This window comes from Pelodiscus sinensis, chromosome 1, assembly GCF_049634645.1.
Source record: "Pelodiscus sinensis isolate JC-2024 chromosome 1, ASM4963464v1, whole genome shotgun sequence".
Taxonomy (NCBI): Eukaryota; Metazoa; Chordata; order Testudines; family Trionychidae; genus Pelodiscus; species Pelodiscus sinensis.
This window is the reverse complement of record NC_134711.1, coordinates 321,126,081-321,149,163: the sequence shown is the minus strand read 5'-3', so window position 1 is coordinate 321,149,163 and position 23,083 is coordinate 321,126,081. Positions and strand designations below refer to the sequence as shown.

The 23,083-nt window shown below is 52.8% G+C and overlaps 1 protein-coding gene across 1 annotated transcript in view; it reads right to left on the bottom strand.

The window, feature by feature from the left end:
• The window catches only part of ARHGEF17 (Rho guanine nucleotide exchange factor 17), a 258,300-nt gene that overhangs the window by 64,644 nt on the left and 170,573 nt on the right, over positions 1 to 23,083 (bottom strand). The window contains exons 2-3 of the mRNA XM_014577378.2: positions 14,995 to 15,072; positions 5,728 to 5,910 (exon numbers count right to left, since the gene is read on the bottom strand). Of these exons, the coding sequence (XP_014432864.2) occupies positions 5,728 to 5,910; positions 14,995 to 15,072 (261 nt within the window). The remainder of the gene's footprint in view (positions 1 to 5,727; positions 5,911 to 14,994; positions 15,073 to 23,083) is intronic.

The following is a 23,083-nucleotide window of genomic DNA, read 5'->3' as shown; positions in this document are numbered from 1 at the left end:
GGGCTGCGCTTAAAGGGTCCCGACCCCCACCCCGGACACACAGTTCTAAGGGGTGCCCCGCTTGCAAAGAAGTTCTGGCTTGGAGTGCCCTGAGTGCCCACACTGGGCACATCACACCACTCGGCCATCAGCCCGGCTGCACTTGCCGCAGGCTGCCATCTGGGGAGAGGGAGTAATTGGGGGGCTGCAGGAGAGCTTCCACCCCCAGAAGCCCGCAGAGCCAGCCCAGTCCTCCCCATCGGGGGCTCGTACCCCATTCCTCCCTCACCTCCTTCCACTTGCCCTTCCCTAGCCCCCCTTCTTATTGATGTACAAAATAAAGATAACGTTTCTTCCAACATTGACTCTGTCTTTATTGAACAAAACTGGGGGAGACTGGGAAAAGGAGGTGGGAGAGGGGAAGAGAAAGGCTGGGAGAGGGGAGGGCAACTAACATGATCAGGGGTTGGGAACAGGTCCCAGATGAAGAGAGGCTACAGAGACTGGGACTGTTCAGCTTAGAAAAGAGGAGATGGAGGGGGGACAGGATAGAGGTCTCTAAAAGCAGGGGTTGGGTGGAGAGGGTGCATTCAGAAAAGTTCTTCCTGAGTTCCCATAAAGAAGGACTAGAGGACACCAAAGGAAAGGAATGGGTAGCAGGCTTGAAACTAGTAAGAGAAAGTTGTTGTTGTTGTTGACAAAGCAAATAGTTAACCTGTGGAACTCCTTGCTGCAGGAGGCTGTGAAGGCTACAACTAGAACAGAGTTGAAAGGGAAGTGAGATAAAGTGATGGAGGTTGGGTCCATGGAGTCCTATTAGCCAGAGGGTAGGAGTGGTATCCCTGCCCAAAGTTTGTGGAAGGCTGGAGAGGGATGGCACGAGACAAATGGCTTGGTCATTGTCTTCGGTCCATCCCCTCCAGGGTCCCTAGGGTTGGCCGCTGTTGGCAGACAGGCTACTGGGCTAGATGGACCTTTGGTCTGACCCAGGACGGCCATTGTAAGCTCAGGGCTCAGTGTCGGGGGTCTCAGTGGACCCCCTTGATTTTCATGCACACCTGGTCCTGGGTGGCCAGGCTGGCAGCTCTCCTGCCCTAGACGGCCACTTTCCTGTGCCTAGTGCGGAGATCGTGGACGAGGTCCACGATGTCCGCACTAGCCCAGGAAGGTGCCCGCCTCTTGCGGTCCAGGGCAAGCTCCTGGGAGCCGCCAGCCTGGTCCCGGCAAGAGGGGGTGGGCTGGGGGGCATCGGGTGGCTGGCTCTGTGCCGTGCCAGGTGCAGGGTCTGCTAGCTGGGTGCTGGCAGGCTTGCACCTGGCACGGGCACCGTAGCCAGCCCGTGCCCCTTTAAGGGGTCCGGGGCCGGGAGGGGGGCATAGAGTTTCCCTGGTGTTGGCCAGAGTGGCCACCAGGGAAACCTGGGGAGGGCTAGCCTCCCACTAGTTCGAACTAAAGGGCTACACAGCCCTTAGTTCGAACTAGCTAGTTCGAACTAGGCGTTAGTCCTCGTAAAATGAGGTTTACCTAGTTCGAACTAAGCGCTCCGCTAGTTCGATTCAAATTCGAACTAGCGGAGCGCTAGTGTAGCGCATAGGAAAGTTAGTTCGAACTAACGTCCGTTAGTTCGAACTAACTTTCTAGTGTAGACATACCCTTAGGGATGTAAGTGATTACTCGACTAGTCGCTTCCCCGCCCCCGCTGCCTCTGAATCAGAGGCACCAAGGTGGGAGGAGCAGGTTCCTCTTAAAAGCCTGCGGTGGGGAAGAGGGGGCAGGGGAGGCAGAGGTGTATTGGGGAAACGGTGTTCTGTGGGGTATGGACTGCTGTGCCTCTCCCTTTGAAATGTACAAGAGCCATCAGTGGCTCTTGTACATTTCAAAGAAAGAGGCGCAGTGGGGAATCTGTGTGAATCGGGCGGCTCCTGTACATTTCTAAATTGCAGCAAGGGAGGTTTAGGTTGGACATTAGGAAAAATTGTTCTCCTTGGCCTCTGATGATAGGACAAGAAGCAGTGGGCTTAAATTGCATAAAGGGAGGTTTAGGATGGACATTAGGAAAAAGTTCCTAACTGTCAGGGTGGCTAAGCACTGGAATAAATTGCCTAGGGAGGTTGTGGAATCTCCATCACTGGAGATATTTAACAGCAGGTTGGATAGACATCTTTCAGGGATGATCTAGATGGTGCTTGGTCCTGCTGTGAGGGCAGGGGACTGGATTCAATGACCTCTCAAGGTCCCTTCCAGTTCTAGGACTCTAGGATTCTATGATTTCTAAGAGGAGAGGTGCAACAGTTGGGACCTGGCGTGAGTGGGGAAAGCTTCGGTCCCTGCTCGTGTGGGTTTCCCCCTGCGCCTCTGCCTTTGAAATGTAGAAGACCCGCCTGCGGTGCAGTGGGATAGTGAGCACCCACCTTATCGACTATTCGAGTAGCTGATGAAAATTCCATCAACTACTCAATTAGCTGATTACTTGAAATTTAACATCCCTACACCCACTCACAGTGGGGTGGGCCATCAGGGTCTGTCACACCTGCCTCCCTATGGGAAACCTTTCTGCTGTTCCGATAGCACTATCTTGGGTGAGGCACTAGCGACCGGCCTACCCAGTTTAGGGATGTGAAAGGTTAACCGGTTAACTAATAAGCATCATCCTTAACAGGTCAGACTTACCAGTTCTGGTTAGTCGATGGGGACTGGAGCAACACCCTACCTGTCATTGGCGGGGGGTTGCTACAGCCCCATTGGGCCTGCCACGGACAGGGGCTGCTCTAGACATCTGGAGCAGCCCTTGTCTGTAATAGACCTGGGGGGAGAGGCACAGGTAGGGGCTGCTCTGACCAGACTGGAACAGCCCCTGCCTGCGGCTGTGGTGGGTGGGGCCGGGCTGCTCCAGCTCAGCTGGACTTGAGTGGTCCCCTCCTTAACTGGTGAACTTTCATGTTTAACTGGTTAACTAGTGACACAGGATTTTATATCCCTAACCCAGATAGCACCGTAAGCCCACTCTGGCTTGCACACTTCTCTGGTGCCACAGCAGGAGCCTTGGAAAGAGGCTTCTGTGGGAATGATCAGCCTCGCCAGCCTGTGCATGTGAAGCAGTAGCACAGTGCTGCACTCAGGAAGACCAGGATTCAGGACCAGGGCCCAGTACCTTCCTCCTCTGGCTGCACAGAGTCACAGATTGCAAGGCCAAATGAGAACACCGTGATCCTCTGATCTGACTTGTTGCCTAGCACACAGGGCCCAGAGCTCTAGAAGTCATGGAAGTCCGGCAGCAGAGCTCCTTCTGCTGACCTGTAGCAATCCCCGCATGGTGACCATTGCAGGAGCTCTAGAGCAGTGGTTCTCAACCTGATTTGATCCCGTCCCCACTTATTTGAATCAGTATTTGCTTACACCTCCCATGTAGAAATTCCGCCACCCACCTCTGACGGCAGAGAGTTGAGAGCAGCAGCTGCTGGCTGGACGCCCAGCTCTGAAGGCAGCATGAAGAACAGTGGCAGCTGGCCAGGCACCCAGCTCTGAAGGCAGTGCCATACCCAGGGGAACCGACAGCCATTCTGGACCCCTTGGCAAGGGTGGGAGCTTCTGGAAGGGGGAGGGCCTCAGGCAGAAAGGGCAGGGCCGAGTGCAGCCAGCTCTCAGCACTGCCCAGATCACAGTGCCCTCTCCGCAGCGCTGCCTGAAGCATGCTGCATGTTGCCCCTGCCTCTCCGTAAAGCCCTAAGAGCCGCCTGGAGCATGCTGCATGGCACTCCAGCAGCAATTTAAAGGACCTAGGGCCCTGGGTAATACCACCGCCCAGCAACAGCAACAGCTGGAGTCCCAGGCCCCTTTGAATCACTAGGCCCTGGGGCAGTTGCCTGGTTCTCCCCCCCCCCATCGGCGGGCCTAGCCACACCAGCAGCAGCAGTGCAGAAGTAAGGGTGACAATATGAAAAATGATAGTCATCAGCATCACTTTTCACAGCAGACTTATTGCCCCACCGACACTCTTACTTTCGTGATGCTGCTGCTACCTCGGGGACAGCTGAAGCGCTGCTACTTCCAGGGGAAGGGATTGGGGATGGGGAGGTAAAGGACAGCCTGGGCCAAGGCTGCCTCCTGATTGGGGACTGAAAGTCAGGCGAGGGAGGAGAGCCTGTGCAGCAGGGCTCTGGCTGTCAGCTCCGGGGTGGTGGGACTCCGGCTGTCTCCTTTATCCTCCCCTCACCACCCGGGTGAACACATCCCTCCTGAACAAGCCCCAGCTGCCCGGGGCTGACTGCTGGAGCTCTTGAAAAAAGAAAAAGTGCACAGCTTGTGCCTCCCATGGCAGGCCTGCCCGGCTTGAGACCTGATGTTCTGTCAGCAGGGAGTCTGCCATCAGGAGGCAGGAGGGGTAACTTAGGCCAGTCTGGACTAGAGGTCATTGGCCACAAAATGTCCCACTGTCAGCAAGCCCGATGCAGAATGCCCAGTGCTAGTAGTAGTGGGAGTCCTGTCTACATGAGGGTGAGCACCATTTCCACCCCTGGAGGAGCTTGTCTGGGTTAGCCAGGATTGGAAAGTATTTCTGCTAATACAAGTGTAGATTAGGGTGACCAGGGAGCAAGCGTGAAAAATCGGGACGGGGTGAGAGGTGCACGAAAGCTCCAAATACCAGGTCCGTCCCTATAAAATTGGGACATCTGGAACTCTGAGGACACTCTTGGAGAAACCACCCAACGTTGTGCACGTTGCATAAGTGATCTCAGATGCTCTCTCTTTTATTTCCACCAAGGCTTGGCATTTCTGGAGCACAGCACAAAAACTAAATAAGCCTGGCCACCCTCTGAGAGGTGGGTGTTGTGCTCCCCAGCTTACAGAGGAGAAAAAGGATGGAAGGAAGGGAAGTGTTTTTCTCTGGGCCACATGGCTAGTCAGTGGCAGAGCTGGGATTTGAACCGGGGCTCCTGACCTCCCCACGTGTCCTTCACCGAGACTTGAGAAGCAGCAGGAGCAAGAGCCTGTAGAACAGCACCCTCAAACTCTTCAAATCTGTTCCCAGGAAAGGAGTCCCTGAGATCTACCTCCTCATGGCCAATGCCAACTGGATTCTGTTCTGCCTAGCACGTCACCGTCAGCTAAATTCTGATGGGGGCCCCATCCATGGGGTGAGGTCAGAGGCAGAGACCAACCTGGCTGGAATTTTCACAACTAAGGTGGCAAAACTGGAGAACCGAGCCATTTGGATCTACAGTCACCAGGCCAGGCCAGGCCCTGATCTCCCCAGTGTCAGCCCAGAGCAGCGGCAGGGAAAGCTAGCAGGGTCTGACCCCTTACAGGAGAATGAAAAGATTCAGCCTCTTCATGTCATTTCTAAAGAGATGCCAGGCTGTGCAGCTGTGACTCGCGAGGGGGAGGGTTTATCCAGCCGAGCAGCTCCAAAGTCTGGAGAGGGACAGCTCACCCCCATGAGCAAGAGCTGTGCAATCCGCACTTGGCACTCTCGTCTGGGCTTCCTGCTCTCATAAGAGCCTCACTGCTCATGGTACCTGCCATTTATAGACACAGTGGTTAGTTTATGTTACCCTAGCCCTGCTCGTCAAGTAATGACTCACTTCCATATCTGGCACAGGACTGACCTTCCTGGTGTCCTGTGGATTAAAGAGAAGCTGGGCAAGTCAATATGGATTTGTCTCCTGCTGAAGTCAATGCGAACCTTGCCTGGTATGAGCCCCCAGCACTGTATCATGTGGTGTGTGGGGGGAAGTTTGCTGCACTTACAGACTGTACCAGGACGTCGCCCACTTTCTGCTTCTCATGCCAGTTCTGCACACAGTTGTGGACCTGCTCCAGGAATTGCTCGTGGTGCTCCAGCAACTCGGGGATCTGGTCGAATATCTCGTCCACCAAGGACGGATCACAGAGGATCGAGTTTTCTGGCTGCTTCAAGGGCTTCATGTAACCCTACAAAAATATAAGTAATAATAATGAACAAAAGATACCAAAACACCCTCTTGGTGGAGCCAGGGACAGATGGGGCCCATGACACCTGTGCCACTCCAGCTACCCTGTGGGGTTGACCAAACTACTGACCCTCTGTAATTTAAACCCATTCCTGCCTCCCAAGAGTGAGTCATAGTAAAGGAAAGCAGCACCTGTGCCTCGGTTTCCCCACATGTAAATGGGATGATACTTACCCATCCTGGCAGACTATTCTGAGACCCTTACTGGAAAGGTTATAGAGTGGTTTTTAACAGTGGTGTGTCTCAGCTTTTTGCCCACTGCCAAGTTTAATCTATCACGTCAGAACCACATTCCTATAAAAATCTCCCTTTGCCTTTCCTCTACTGTAACCTATCCAGAATTGCCATCACAACCCAAGTTGTGCTGGCTGAAAAGAGTCTCCATTTAAATTAAGCCACAGAGACAAAGCACAAAGGAAACCTGCTAAGAGTTTATGGGTTTCATAGCCAGCTCTCAATATCCAGATCCCACTCTAAGGCTAAGTCTATATTGTAGCCTTTTTGCGCAAAACATATGCAAATGAGGCTAAGTGTGAAATATTGCTACGCCTCATTTGCATAATTAATGAGTGCCCGGTTTTGCTCAAAAACCCGCTCTTGCGCAAGAGCCGTTCTTCCGCATTTTTTCCAAAAGAATGGCTCTTGTGCAAGAGGGGGTTTTTGCACAAAAAGGAGCTGTGTAGATGGCTCCTTTTTGCGCAAAAGCCTCTTGCGTGAAACTGGGCGCTCATTAATTATGCAAATGAAGCGCAGAGATAGTCCATGCTTAGCCTCATTGGCATATGTTTTTGCGCAAAAAGGCTACAGTATAGATGTATCCTCAGTTCTTACAGGACTGACAAGTGGTGAGAGGGGAAACTGAGGTACAAGGCAGTCACGTGACTTGCTGATGCTCACACAGCAGGTAAGTGGGACACACAGAAACAGAACCCAGATGTCTCGAGGCTCTGGCGAGTGCCTACCTTTCTTGATGGCTAGCTGGAAAGAGAGGCATACACCTTGCAAAACCCAGACACACAAAGCTAGAGGAATCCTCGCTGTTCCCACTGCCACCACCTCCAAACACAGCAATCTGCAGTGCTGGAACGGGAGAAGTCTGAAGTCACTTTGTGGAACCAGGAGCGTGGGGAGGAGGGGTAGTTTGCTTTTTCTCTGCAGTTCCATCTCCTGCACCGGTCATTCCTGGGGGCAGTGTGCTCTGCTGAGCTGCACACTTAATACAAACACATTTCCAGGAACTTCACAGTGTGAATTCTAAGGGCTCTAAACGCTTATTAGCCCCTGTCTTCAAGCCAACCTAGTGCCCACTCCCCCAGCTTCACAGAAGGTCTGCCCTGTGTCTCTCACCGTGGATGTCTGCCCACAGGTGCTGCTGAGATGCTGTCACAGAGCACTAAAGGGGTGGGCGATCTAGTGTGTGACCTCCAGGTTGCAGGCGGGGCACCCGAGGGGGCACTCAGATGACACAAAGTCATGGCAGCATGGTGGAAATCAGCATGTGCTGCCTGTGCAGTCCAGTGATATTTAGCCCTACCACAGAGCCATCCCTCCCTTCCGTCCTCTAGCTGCAAGAAGGTGAGAGACTGGCTGCGGTTTTCTAATCCCAGGAGTGTGCTACGCCCATCTCAGCAGGTTTAGAGATCTGAGGAGGTGGCAGACTTTGCCAGCAAGCCACCCAGGTGCTAGGCATAACCAGAGTACGGCAACACCTCCTCCCCACCTCCTGCCAGAGGGGCTGTGGGAAGGTGGCTGAGAAGCCAGCCAGCCTGGTTCTGTCCTCTTTGTGCTGCTGCCTGGGGCAATCGGAGCAGAGCAGGGGGCCAAGATTTCAGCCAGTGGGTGAAAGAATTATTGAATCGCACTACACTCATGTGGGAGCACTGGTGCCACTTAATCATCAGCTACGTGCCCCCCGACTGGGTTTGGGCGTACTTGTGCACGCCCAAGAGTGCAGGTGCCAATAGGCAGCTGGGCTGAGGGGCCTTTCAAAAGCAGGACACCTGGAGCGGATTCAGTTCTCTATTCCACAGGATGCTATTTTGGTTCTTTCCCACCACGCCAGCACTGGAGTGTTCTCTGGCGTGTGTGGGTGAGCCTCGCTGACGTCCGAGGAAGTTGTGCTTGCGTATCGGGAGACACAGCTGGGCCCTGATTGCGCATGCGACCAAGCCACAGACTCCACGTTCTGCATCAAGCCCAGTGAAAGGGTTCAGGAATGATAATTTCCATGGAAACACAATGCTCCAAATATTCACTGCCGGACATAGCGCTAACTGCCATACGCCCCTGTCTGGGCCAGATGGTTTCGCCTAGGGGCACTGACGTAGGACTCAAAAGACACGGGCCTGCTACAGACTTGCTATATGATCTTGGGCAACTCTCTTATCTGGGAACTCATAAAACAGGTTCAACAAATGCTCCAGAAAGCGGGGGGCTTGCACAAAGAGGCCTGGGGTGACCTTCGCTGCGTTGCTTGCTGCCAAGCTGAGGCTACAATTCTATTTAGAGACGCTAGTTCCGGCAGCAGATTCCAACCACCCCAACGCAAGGCCGACGACCTTGGGTGCTTCTTCTGTTCACTCGAAGGCCAGCTGGCTTCAGCCATGGGGACATTTCCCCTTGGATTACATGTCTACATGACATGCGGTTCACATGGCTTAGAATACTGGCACTGGTTTCCAAGACTGCAGCGAGGTGAAGTGAAACATTGTGCTAGGGTGGCACTTCCAAAAGAAATCCCCCCCTTTTCCAGGGGTTTAGTATAAAGCTGGTTTCAGTCACTCTGGAATGAGTTTCAGGGTGCACGGCCTTAGCCAGAGAACACACTTTCCACCTGGCTTTAGGATCTTGCCCCAGTATAACTTCCTCTAACTTCTAAATCAGATTGTCCCAGCCTAGCATTGTCACACTCCTCTCATGTCCCACGATCACTGGGTCTGAGTTAACCCGCCGAGGGGGAATGGAGCAGGTTTAGGGGTTAGAGAAAGAACCTGGCAGCCAGAACCATTGAATTACATCCCTGGCTGTGACACTGATTTGCTATTTGACCTTAGACATGTTACTTCACCCAGTGGTTTTCAAACTGTTTTTCTCATGACCCAGCTGAAGAAAATTGTTGATGCCCACGACCCAACATAATGTGACTAGAATGTGGGTTCCAGGGTGGGGCTGAGGAGGAGAGCTTTGGGGTGTAGGAGGCAGCTCCAGCTTTGGGGGCAGGAGGGTCAGGGCTGGGGCAGGAGGGGAAGCTTACTTTGAGCAGCTCCCGGTTAGCAGTACAGAGGGGGTGCTAAGGCAGCTTCCTGTCTCTCCTGGCAGACCAGGCTACGCCCCAGAAGCAGCCAGCAACAGGTTCCCAGCCAATGGGAGTGTGGAGCTAGTGCTCAGGGCAGGGGTAGTACACAGAGCCCTGTGCGCTCTCCCCTTCGCCGCTCCCTGCCTCCTAGGAGCTGAGCCCGTTGCTGGCCACTTCTGGGGCGCAGTGGAGTCTGCGGTGCCCAGGTCAGGCAGTTAACTGACTTAACACCCCCACTGGCCATCTGATCCTCCTGCAGCCGTGGGGCCCAGTGCCTGACATTCCACAACCCAATACTGGGTCGCAACTCACTCTGAAAACCACTGACCCATTATTCCCCCATTTATACAAAGAGTATATCAACCCGTAACCCTCCTTGCAACGATCCAGGCAGGCTCAGTTAATGAATGTCTGAGAGGCTCTGAGATCCAGGGGTAAAAGCTGCTACCTCTACTCTGGGACAGGGATAGACACTGAGCAGCTATTTTTGGACTGGGGGAGCTACCAGCTGCCTTCACATGGCGTTGGCTCCTCTGTGAGCTGCACTGGGAGCAGACAAGATTTCCTCCACTGGGTTTGTTCTTACTGCCTGAATTCGAGAGCTCCCAGAGGGCAATTGCTCTTATGAAGGGAGCTTTCTAGGGGGCTGCTGGGAGGAGGAGGCATGGACAGGGCTGGTGCTTGGCTCTGGGCCCCCAGAGGGGGAGGGGCTTTGGGCAGAAGGGGAGGGGCTAAAGGTAGCCAGCCCTCGGCACTGCCCAGATTATGCTGTGTGGGGCTCTGGCAGAGATTTAAAGGGCCCAGGGTTCTGGCTGCCACCACATACATGGTAGTGGCAGCCCAGAGCCCTTTTAAATCGCTGGGCTCCAGGCAACTGTCCTCTTTACCCAGCAGCCCTTGGCATAGACTCGACTCCATCTGACCCAACCAGTGCCAGCAATGACCTTCCCTCCTGCTTGAGGTGTGGATGGCAACAAGCTAGCTGGAGACCCCTCTGGATACAAGCAAGAGGGTGCTGGCAGGCTGGGGGAACCAACTAGAATCCATCATGAGAGTTACAGCAGCATGCTTGATGAGAGGGGCAAGTCATCCTTCACTAGGAGGTTTCACAGCTTGGATCATGGCCACACTGCCAGCTGGTGTCTCAGGATGACAAGGCAGCAGCATCTTGCCCGAAACTTGCAGCCTGGTTCTTTGGCACAGGGACCCTGCCGGTGTGCTCTGTCGCTTTGCCCTCTCCAGAGGAGGCTGCGGACAGGCTCTCTAGGCAGGGCTGCCCTGCAGGGTACTTGTTAGGTGGTGAAATGACATCAGAGCTCCGTCTGAAGCCGATGTCTTTCAGAGTATGTTGCAAGGCCCATTAACATGCCCTGGTATTTGACCAGGAAGGGCATGATGGGACAGGATATGGCGTGACTGTGGGCCTGGTAGGAGATGGCTGATCTGATCTCTCGGTGGTCATGTCATTAGGGTGATACCCAGAGGTCTCAATCCAGGATCCGCACTGCATTGCGCTAGGTGCTATACACACCCGCCCCTGCCCCGAAGAACGTACAAGCTTACTAGTGTGTTAATGAGTGACAACGTGCAAATCCAATGAACAGCCAAGGGCCGGAGAGGGAGGAGTAGGACCACAATGGGACTGTGTGGTGTACAGGTGTTCTGTTAATGACATTTTTAAACATTATGTCAAAGGTGCTGCGAGCTTGGGAGAGGCTCTTTCTCCTCGCTGCAAAGGGGGAAATCCTGGCTCCATTGCAATCAATAGCAGAACGTCCACTGAATTCACTGGGGCCAGGATTTCACCCGATACGTCGTAAGGGGGAAAACACCTGATTCATGAACAAGCACTGGTTTTCAAGCTAAGCGCCTGTCTCCAGCCTGGCAATCCCAGCAGCGAAAGAGAAAGAAATACTCCTACTAAATTTAGCTGCCTGGCCTCGGCGACCTGGCTCAGAGCAGCATGGCCCCTGCAGAAAGCACCTTGCCACAGCCTGATGGGCAGAGGCAGCTGTAGCCTGTTAATCGTCCCCACAAAGCCAGTTCCATTCCGAACACCAGCCTTCCCCTCTTCCCCAGAGTGACACAATGCAGGAATGCTCCCAGGACGCCACGGGATAGCCTAGGGTAAATGTCTGTGTATTAACACTCCCTCCCGACAGCTTATGTTCTGCATCATGCTGTCCTCTCCTAAGCATCACGGCTTTTATTCCTAGCTCCTGTGTGCTGTGACTCCCAGGCCATTCCCTGAAAAGCAGAGATCTTCTGGCTTTGGGTTTTCTTTTGCAAAGAAATAAATTGAAAATGGAGCTGAACAAGCAGCAGAAAAACCACCCTGCCAGGAGCTGCCTTGCATGTCTGCCCATCCCTATATTCTTGGTGTCTCTGCATAGGAGTAAAATGTGCCGCTGAAGGATTTTTGCTGATCTCCCACTAAGGAGCTAGGACCTCGAGGGAGATAATCCACCCATCTGTTCACAGAGGGGAGTACGGATGGGGTGGGAGACACAAAGCCACTAACATAAGAACGGCCATGCTGGGTCAGACCAAAGGTCCATCTAGCCCAGTATCCTGTCTGCCAACAGTGGCCAGCACCAGAGGGAAGGATCACAACAGGGAATCCTCATGTCTTCCACTTCCAGAGAAACAGAGACTAGGGACACCATTCCTACCCATCCTGGATAATAGCCATTGATGGACCTAACCTCCATGAATCCATCTAGCTCTTTTTTAAACCCTGTTAAAGTTCGAGCCTTCACCGCATCCTCTGGCAAGGAGTTCCACAGGTTGGCTGAGCAGGGGAATGAACCTGGAACACCCCAATTCCCGGCAAGTACCCCAACCACTGGACCATGCTTTCCCACCTCTCTTAAGTTAGCCCTTGCACCTTTCCATAAATTAGTTTGAGCTCTTTGGGGCAGGAATTGTCCTGATCTATATTTGTACAGCACCTAGCACAATGGCACCTCGATCTGCCGTGTGCTACTTTATTAGAAACAGACTCCAAATAATGCTGCCTTATCTAAAACACCCTCATCCCTTCGGGCCGTTTTTATGCTTTGCGAAGAAAAAAAAAGGACAGATGCTCAATTTCTGTTCCCTGTGTGGGTCCCTTTGAGCTGTAACAGTAGCCAGCTGGGAATCTTTTTCAGCTCCCTTCTGGACCAGCACAATATAGACACTAAAATATCTAGTCCATCTCCCCGCTGCTGTGGGAATGTCCCTGCACTAGAGACGTCTCTTCCATAGGCTCCTTGATTGACTTTGTCATCGTTAATATTGCACTGCAGCCTGGGGAGAATCCAGGCTCCAGCCTGGCTTAGCCTGGTAATCTCCACAGGTCTCCTCCTCTGTATCTGAAACAAGGGCAACCAAAGGTGGCATTAGAGATTTCTCCCAGAATGCCCTGTGGCCAGGTCTGTACTCTGGCTGCATCCAGCTGGCTGAGTGACTCCTTAAAGCCACTGCATTCCCCAGGGCTGTGGTACAAGCCGAGGCTCGGCTGTGAATATGCTGGATATTGGCCATTGCACATGCTACCAAGTCACTCCCAGGCACAGAGAGCTTTTCAAAAGTCCTTTTCCTACAAAGTTAATTCAAAGGTCCCTGAGGGCAGCTGGGCCTGGGAATACACATTTTGTTCCACGCGATTAATGAAGATTAGTGTAACAAAGTGCCATGTAAAGTCACCCAGGGTTATTCTGATGCGGACCCTGCAAAGTTAACCTCCTGTCCATCTGGGGCATGTCTACACTAGGAAATTATTTTGAAACAACTCAAATTGATTTAATAACTCCCAATTTAACAAAATCAAGCGTGTCCTCACTACGGGGAATAAGGATGTTAAATATTGACTAATTGACTAATCGAATAGTCGATGAATTTTTGAATCGACTATTAGACTAGTCAATAGGGCGCCTCTGCTTGTTGCTACACTTCAAAAGCGAAAGCGCCATGTGGAGCCGGGGTTAGCTGGGGATGCCCCGCTGACCCTGGGCTCCATGTGGCGCTGCTGCTTTGAAATGCCGTGTGCAGCCTGGGGACACCTCAGCTGGCCCTAGGATCAATGTGGCGCTGCCGCTTTTAAGTAGCCTTTCCTCTTCCCCCCACTCCTTGCTGCCTCTTTCTGATAGAGGCAGTAGGGGAAGCGACTAGTGGACTAGCCTGTTGAGTATCTGATAAGCGTTCGCTTAAGAGATAGTCGACCAGTCAACTAGTCCTTCACATCCCTAATGGGGAAGCCTCAAAATTAGTCTGAGTCAGGTTTCACTAATGTGGACATGCTACCTCGACTTGAGCCCTAGGAAGCACTGGGGAGTAATTAATTTGGATTACTTTGGGGAGTAGTTATTTCCAAATAAGCTCAGGTTGCAGTCAGCACAGCATCCGAGCATCTGCTCTCCCCGTAAGCTCTCACCAAATGCAGAGTCCCACTCAGGGTCTCTGTCTGGATGGTCAAAGTCTTCCATGGTCCTTGTTCCCTAAGGCTGCATCTACACTATGAGTTTTTGTGGCAGAAAATATGCTAATGAGGGACTCATTACCATAAGTCATGATCTCATTTGCATATTTTCTGCTGATCCGTTTTTGCGCAAAAACAAGCATCGTGGATGTTTTCTTTTTGCGCCAAAACAGATCGCCAGAAAATATGCAAATGAGATCACAACTCATGCTAATGAGTCCCTCATTAGCATATTTTCTGCCAGAAGAACTCACAGTGAAGACGAAGCCTAAGACATCACTGCACTCTCCAGGACCAGGTGCTCCCACGATGGTAACGGGCCACACTCCAGCCACGCAACCCCATTGCAGGTGTGAGTGAAGCCAGGGTGTGGCCAGCACTCACTACTGCAACACACCACCGCAGGTACTGACAATCACAGCAGGGGCACCAGAATGGAAGGGGCAAGGGGCTACGACCTTCCCAAGTTTTGAAAGTGGACGGGCCCGGTCCATCCATTTTTCGCCTCAGGCTCAGCCCCTTGCTCCTCCTCTTTTGCCTGAGGTCCCACCCCCTGGACCCAGGCTGTAGGGTCCTGACAGAAGTCCTAGTCTGTAGCCCTGCCCCTGGCACTCCTCGCCCAGGGCAGACAGAGGGTCCAGGGCTCCCCACAGATGCCTGGGAGGCTCTTACTATGGCTGTGTTGCGGCTCCAAGGCCGCACCTTCTGATCAGTCTCGGGGCCAGAGCTGGGTGGAGGTAGGAGCTGCATGGGCAATGATGGGGAGCCGTAGACCTTCCACCTGTCCTGGGCAAGGGCTCTGAAGGGAGAGGACAAGGGCCAGGAACTGTGCTTGCCCCTCTAGGGCAGGCGGAGGGGCCTGAGGCTTGGCTGAGAGGCAGAGCAAAGGATGAGGCGGGACCACGGATTGTCCCCCACTCTTGGGAAGGCTCCGTCGCCCCGAAGGACAGTCTAGCGAGAGAACTACCCAACTTCTTCTGAAGGAGATACGACAGTAGGAGCATTGCAAAGGGAAGGAGACCAGAGAACGCGCAGACTTGCCACCCTGGTTTTGGAGCCATGTCTGTATCCAGCACTGCCCTCTAGTGGAGGAGTATCTGTATTGGATAAAAGCTCCACTACTACTGACAACTAAAGTGCTCTGTTTTTCTGGAATGGGCCTTGTGTCCTAGCCTTGATGTCACGTGTGGGAGGCAGGTGGTGATCTCTGCCTGCGCGTGCAATCGATCCCCCGCTCTCCTCCCCATATGTCTCGGCGACACCCTTACCAGCATCAGGGTGCGGAGCGACTCCACGTAGGACTGCTCGGTATCCAGGAGCGTCAGGGTGACATGTTTCCGCATGTCCTGCAGGGAAGGAAGGAGAGAGGGTGAGAACCCAGGCCACTGTCACAGATAAGCTACACACACGTCACCGGCGCTCTATAAGCATCGTGGAACTTGGAGGGACATGGCCAAACCCAGTCCCTGGGAGCCTTTTTTTACAGGTGCAGGCCTAGTACCAGGCCTTGCAGGCAGAGACAGCGAGAGAGAACAGGCCTGGCTACCTGGAGTCCCACCAAAGGCCAGTTGGTCTCAGCAAATTTGGTCTCCACTGGGCAAGGAGGGCACCATGAGCCACCCTTTTTGGCTTCATCTGTTTGCAGCGCAGCCTTGGCCGGTGAACACACACAGCCTGGCTCAGCCTTTACTGAGAGAAAGAAAGTGTCAGCACAAAGACCCAGTAATTCAAGAACCAAGGTGACACCTGGAGAAACCTGGTGATGACAAACATCCCTTCCTGACAAGCACTCCGCCAGAACCACTTAGTCACCATGAGAGCTCCCCCTGTGCCTAGGTTCCCCCCTTGCCCACTTGTCTCACCACTGGCCCTTTCAATGCAGAAGAGCGGCAGCAGCTCCCTCCCAGCTAGTGACTATGCCTATTGGCTGGATCAGCAGCACACGATTACAGTGGATGAGAAGCTGGATATGAGTCAACAGTGTGCCCTTGTAGCCAAGAAGGCTAGTGGCATATTAGGTTGCATTACGAGGAGCATTGCCAACAGATCCAGAGAAATGATTATTCCCCTTTATTCAGCTCTGGTAAGGCCACGTCTGGAGTATTGTGTCCAGTTCCGGAGTATTGCATCCACTACAGAAAAGATGTGGACGCACTGGAGAGGGTCCAGCGGAGGGCGACCAATGAGGAGAGACTGAGGGATTTGGGTTTGTTTAGTCTGCAGAAGAGAAGAGTGAGGTGGCATTTGATAGCAGCCTTCAACTACCTGAAGGTGGATTCCAAAGAAGATGGAGGGAGACCGTTCTCAGTAGTGACAGAAGACAGAACAAGGAGCAATGGTCTCAAGTTGTGGTGGGAGAGGTCCAGGTTGGATATTAGGAAAAACTATTTCACTGGGGGGGGGGGGGGGGCGGGGAGAGGGTGTGAAGCACTGGAATGGGTTACCTAGGGAGGTGGTGGAATCTCCATCCCTAGAGGTTTTTAAGTCTCAGCTTGACAAAGCCCTGGCTGGGATGATTCAGTTGGGATTGGTCCTGCTTTGGGCAGGGGGCTGGACTTGACCTCCTGAGGTCTCTTCTGGTTCTATGGTTCTATGACCTGCCAGGCTGGGTCATACCTGGGGTCCCTCTAGCCAAGAGCCCATCTCGGAGAGCAGTTAGCACCAGCTTCAGTGGAAGAAGCACTGCAACCGGCAGTGATGGGATACCCTGCTCCAGGGGAAGCTTCCTCCTGATCCTCAATAGTGAGAGGTTGGCTTATGACCTGAAGCATGGGGGTTTATATTCCTTCCACGGCTCTTGTCTGCGTACTGCTTTCTCCACTGCCTGGAGCCGTGTGCAGTGATGGGCGCTGGTGCCATGTCAGTGCAAAACGCTGCCTTTGGCGTACAGGAGGAACCAAGGTGCACAGCCAAGGGCACAGCGTTAGCTGAGCTGGTTTAGTTGAGCCAGGGTAAAACCTCTTGGGGATCATCTGATTGATGTTTAAGAGGGGCAAAATAAGCCTGAATATTAATTAATTAATTAATCAAACCGAAATAATCGGAATTGGCGCTTCACTTCCATAGTACCCTTGCACCTGGCTTCTCAAAGCATTTTACCGTCATTCATTAGTACATGCTCAGGCTTTGTCCACACACAGACTTGCATTGGTTTAATTAAACTGGGTGAGGTGAATGAGCACAACCCCGTGTGTGGATGCTCCGATTTCAGCTTACGAGGGGCTACTGGTTTAGTTCAAAACTGTTTCTAATCGGGTTAAACTAAATTGATTGTAAAAATGGCCACTTGGATTTGCACCAGGTTAAATTCACACCTTTCGTTAAATCAACAGGAGCAACTGCCATGCAGTCAATCCCTCCCATGCTCTCAGGAGGCAGGTACATTTATCACCTTCATGTTACAGGGTTGCACAGTGAGTCAGTGCAAGAGGTAAGGCCAGGGCCATAGGAGTCCAGATTCCTTTGCTCTCAGCACTGAACAACTCCCCCTCTCCTCCAAGTAAAACCCTACTTAAGCAGGTTATTTTATAGGCCAAACTTTGTCCTTTTCCTCAGTCTATCCATGACTGAGTTTTCCTCTAAAACATGAATGCATTGTAACCAATCCAACCGTCTCTAAAATCACAAACATGTGCTGCAATCAGTTATGGAAGAGAAAAGAGAACAAAGATATTTCAAGAGATGTCAGACATACGAAAGAATAAACCCCCGAGGAATCAGACCCTCTTTTTAAGCACCATCTGTTTGCTACTCTAGTGGAAGGATTAAGAGGTCAAAAGCCATTTCTTCTGTGATATGCCCCCAGTCCCATCCCACGCATGCGTGGGTGCATACACACACGCATATGTTGCATGACTTATTTATCCTAGCAAATGATACAGGAGAGAAGAGTGAAACCAGGAAAACCAAACAATAGCCACTAAGGGGGGGGGGGGGGGTGCAGGAGCGAGCCCGGGGTGCCGAGGGTGGGGGTCTGGGTGGGAGGGGTATGCAGGAGCTGAGTGGGGGTGCAGGGTTTGGGCGAGAGGGGTATTTTACCTAGTGCAGCTCCCCAGGTACACACATGGCTCCATGTCCCCCACCACTCCTAGGCACTGTTACTGGCTGCGATTACGGCCAATCAGAGTGGCAGACGAAAAGCCTCCAGGCAGTACTTTGCTGCGCTGTTGGCTATTGCTTGCTCCCGCTGGAGAACCAATCCTCATTGCTGCTGATGTAGGCTGTCCTTGAAGGACTGCACTCTGCACCCACTTTTTCTGGCAGGGCGTAGGGGTGGTGGTTTGTGGACACCCTGTCACGTGGCTTCCTTGGGCTTTGGACTTGGCCTTCCGCAGGCAGCCGAATGAAATAGCTAATTGCCACTGTATAGTATCACTACAGCCCCTGTTGCCTTTGCTCGTTAAAGTACCCTAATAACCATGCTTGTGGGCCCAAACCTGCTCCCATCACCCATGATAGAAATTCTGCCACTGACTTCAATTGGAGTAGTTAGGGTATTTATGTAGGCCCTACAACGTACGCCCTGCTATTCATTGCAAGGCCAATGAGTCAGCAGGGGCACAAGTTAACCATCCATCCTTAATCCCCACAGGAGGAGGAATTAGTTTGCTTCCTGTGCTCAGCTGCCAAAGTGACTGGATATCGGGCGCTTCAATGCAGATTGGGATTATGGCATTGAGCTGCTGTGGTGAAGGCAGGACTCCCCTTGCAAGCAGATGCCCCTGGAGCAGAAAAGTTAGTACAAGCCCAAGCTACACAAACTTCCAGCCAGATGCTCCATCCATGTAGAGGAAGGGTGGATTCACTGCCATTTTCCCAGCTCCTGTCCTAGTCCCTTCAACCCATCCCTTCATTCTCACCCCCTCTTGATCCCGAGCCATACTGGGGCCCAGGCTGATTGCTGTCAGAAAGAGGCTTGGCTGGCGTCCCACACTCTGGCAACGTGGCCCCAAGACAAACTCTTGGCAAGCCCTCCTTAATTCCCCGCTGTATCCAGCGTTCTCTTTGCATGATGCGGAAGAATTCTGGAATCTTAAATCAGAAGCTGCAACAGATGAGGGCAGCTCGGCTTCCAGATGTGTCCAAACCCCTCTGCAGCGCCAAGGGACCTTTTGCGAGGCAGGGGGGTTTTACACCATCAGTAGTTGTTGGAGAGTAAGCCAGGAGGTCAAGAAACATACTCCTCAGGGAGGGGAATTCTCTGTGGCAGGACTCCACTGTGACACCCCTAACCTCCCCACCTCTGTTCATCTTAACGCTTGGGTAAAGGGCCCTCTCCGTCAAATAAAAGCGAGGGAGATCAGCTAGCTTCCAAATGACCAGGGATGCACAAGATGTATCAGTTATTCCCTCAGCAGGACTATCCCTCTAGGACAGATTTAAGCAATGCAAATGCACCCTAGACTTTACAACAGCCTGAGCAGATGGGGTATCAAAGTCTGTCATTACTTAGTCTTTTAGTGTCCAGTGGGAGAGTGGGGTGAGTAGGTTTCTGGATATTAAGGATGTGTGGCTACGTCTAGACTGCAAGCTTCTTTCGGAAGAAGCTTTTCCAGAAGAGATCTTCCGGAAAAGCTTATTTCAAAAGAGAGTGACCACACAACAAAAGCGCAACGAAAAAGCAATGTGATATTTTGAAAGATAGCGTCCATATTGATTGGACGCTATTTCGCATTTAAGTTGTGATTATTCTGGATGGAGTGACCACCAGGGCACCTGTGTTATGGGGTCGGGAAGGAATTTTCCTCCAGGGTAGATTGGCAGAGGCCCTGGAGGTTTTTCGCTTTCCTCTGTAGCACGGGGTACAGATCACAGCTGGAGGATTATCTGCATCTTGGGGTCTTCAAAGTATTTGAAGGCTTCAATATCTGAGATATAGGTGAGAGGATTATTCTAGGAGGCGTGGGTGAGATTTTGTGGCCTGCACTGTGCAGGGGGTCAGACTAGATGATCATAATGGTCCCTTCTGACCTTAAAGTCTATGAGTCTATGAGTTATTTCCTGGAGCCTCTTCTTTTGAAAGAAGTCCCTCTTCTGCATCCACACACGCCTTTTTCCGAAAAAGGCTTCTTCCTCGTAGAATGAGGTTTACTGCCGTCGTAAAACCCCTCTGTTCTTTTGACTTTCTGCCGAACGAACTCAATGGCAGTGTGGACGCACGTATTGTTTTTCCGGAAAAATGCTGCTGTGTAGACACAACCTATGTGTCCAGAGGGACAGCGCAGGATGAAAAGTGGCAGTAACAATAACAACCTACTTTAGTGCCTCTCCTCTGCATCCGTTAGCTCAGTGCTTTACACGCCTCGCTACTGAGATAGGAACATTATTATTCCTGTTTCACAGATTGGAAGGCTAACACAGTGAGCAGCCAGGCGTGCTCTGATTCAGTAATGCTGACTCCAGTGTGAACAGGGCTAGGCGCGGAGCAGGCTGCTAAAGAGGACACACTAGGAGAGTGGGGAACAGAACCCAGGAATCCTTGTTTTCCACCTGCCCTGATCTCCAGCCACCAAGTCCTCCACAGTCAGAGGGCAGGCTAATGTTAACGACACATAGGGAAGGGTTTTCATGAGTGCTGGCCTGAGCATGATCAGTGACCACACACTGCGCGTCTCTGCTGCGGGGGATGTGGAGGGACCCATAAGCCTGGAAGGGCAGTTTTGGATTCCCTGCAAGCACAGGCAGAGCATCTGAAACAATATGTTCCATCTCCCAGTGACTAGGGCTCCTTCCTGCTTCAGAGCCACCCCTGGCTCTAGTCTAAGGACAGTCAGAGCGAAGTGGCTGGATCACCAGGCACCGTGGTACAGAAGGACTGGGTCTGGCGCTGGAGCTATGCCGGAGCGCTGTCCTGTATTTCCAGTGCTGTCCTGAATTTCCAGCTCTGGAGTAGCTCCAGCAGCACTCCACCCTGCTCCAGGAAAGCGGAGTATCCCAACCCCGGCTGAAGTCAATGTGACCTGCAGATGCTCAACATGTCGAAAAATCAGGCACCTGCTGGCTCCATCTTTGTTACCTCCCCCCCCATTCCCTTCCCCTCGGTCCCTCAGATTTACAGTCTCAGTGCTGGCTGGGAGCTTGGGGTCATCCTTCTCCCTCGTGAGCAGGTTCTCGCAAAATCCTGCTGCCTCTTCCCCCAAGTAGACACCCCTCAAGCTGTGCTCTGCAGTGCCCTTCCTGGTGTGCTGCACAATGAAACACTTTAGTACCAAGCTCTGGGAACAAAGGGATCATGCAGGGGAGAGGATTGTTCCTTTAGGCCAGCGTTTCTCAAACTGTGGGTCGCGACCCCCAGGGGGGTCACGAGCAACTTAGAGGGGGGTCACAGGACAGTCTGTTTTTTAAAAAAAATTGAGAAAATACCAGACATGTGCAATGTCCGGTATTTTCTGGTTTTCCAGCTGGGCACTCGATGGAAGCCTGGTGGGGGCGGGAGGAGTGGCTGGGAACCGGGGCGCGATCAGCGCTGAGAGCCCCTGGTTGTGTATGACGCCTTGGGGAGGAGGGGAAGCCCTGTACGCGCTCCTGAGCGCTGGTCAAGCGCGTGGGGGAGCCGCAGCCGAACTCACTTGCGCTTCGCCGGACCGTGCACGGGACAGGCAGCGCCCTGGGATCTGCATGTGCCCGGGTCAGTCCCGCTCCCCGCCGGCTGATTCGCACTCCCCCTGACTCCCTCCCGGCCAGCCGGTTCTCCCCCACTTCTCCTCTCGATCTTCCTCAGCCAGCCCTGCTGCCCCGCCAACCCTGCTTCCGGCGGCCAGTTCTCCCCTCCTTCTCCAGATGTCCCCCGGCCAGTCCTGCTGCCCCCAACTCCCCCCCCGCCAGCCCTGCTTCCCGCCAGCCGGTTCCCTTGCCCGATCTCCCCCGGCCAGTCCTGCTGCCCCCAACGACCCCCCAACTCCCCCCCCCGCCAGCCCTGCTTCCCGCCAGCCGGTTCCCTTGCCCGATCTTCCCCGGCCAGTCCTGCTGCCCCCAACGACCCCCCAACTCCCCCTTTACTCAAGGAGCAGTGAGGGTGGGGGGGCACACAAATCCATTTAGAATTTTAGGGGGTCACATTACTACAAAGTTTGAGAACCCCTACCTTAGGTCATGTCTACACTAGGAAACTATTTCAAAATTTGTAAAATCGACCTAACTCCTGATTAAACAAAATTGAACTAGTGTGTCCACACTATGGGGAAGCCTTGAAATTAGTCCGAGGCAGGATCTGTTAATGTGGATGTGCTCCCTCGAACTCAGAGCCCCAGGAAGCACTGGGGAGTAACTAGTTCGAATTACTCTGGGGAGTAGTTATTTCAAAACAGCAGCACCGGCGCGTCCACACTCACACTATTTTGAAATAACTATTTCGGAATTAGCATTACTCTTGACGAAAAGCAGGAGTGCAGCTTTCGAATCAAGTGGCCTGTTATTTCGAATCAACGGGCCTGGTAGTGTGGACGCTCTGCTTAGAAATTCGTCCTTAGGGGGGTTATTTCAAAATAAAGTCCTAGTGTAGACCAGGGCCCAGAGAGCTGCACAGCCCCTGTGCCACAAACGTCTCTGCAACTTTCTCATCTCTGGCTATGTTGCCAAAGGCTTAGATTACGCCAGGGTCACCTCTATTCTTGACTCTTGTCACTTCTTCTCCAGCAGCCTCTCCCTGGGAGCAAGCAACTGCACTCAGTATAAGATTCCCATTCATAGGCTTTGGGATTACATGATGGGGATGCTTGCGATAGCAGGGGACTGAACTCAATGACCCATGAGGTTCATTCCAGTCCTGCATTCCTACGCTCCATTCCCACTCTCCTCTGGGATCTCCCTGGTCTCTCCCTCGCTCCAGCTCCTCATGATTTTACCCTGCCATTCCTAACACTCATCTGGTGGCTCCAGTAGGGGAGGCAGCTTGTCTTAGTACATGGAGCACTGACCTGGGGGGACTCCCAGCTCTGCCACAGATCTGCTGGGTGACCTTGGGCCTGCCACTGCACCTCTGTGCTCAGTTTCCCTACATGTAAAATAATGATGGGCCGCATTTCCCCCGAGAGGCTGCTTCCTTCATGAAGCCTACTCACGCAAATCCCTTCCCTTGCCTGCACCCTCATGCCTGCTCTTTATTCAGCTGTGCCGAATTTGTCGAATCAGAAGCATCTTCTGAAGTGCGGCGTACAGCTTAGCTCAGGATAGTGAATGATGCTAGCGTGGTTCACTCTAGCAGCAAACAGAGATAGCCAGAAACAGGTGGCAGAAAAGGCACCATCTGATAATGGCTGCAGGTAGGAAAAAGCAGCAACCTAGCCATTTGTCACTTAAAACGGCTGCACAGGAAGCCTGCATTTGCGGAAATGCCCCTTCGGCACTTTCAACCTATTT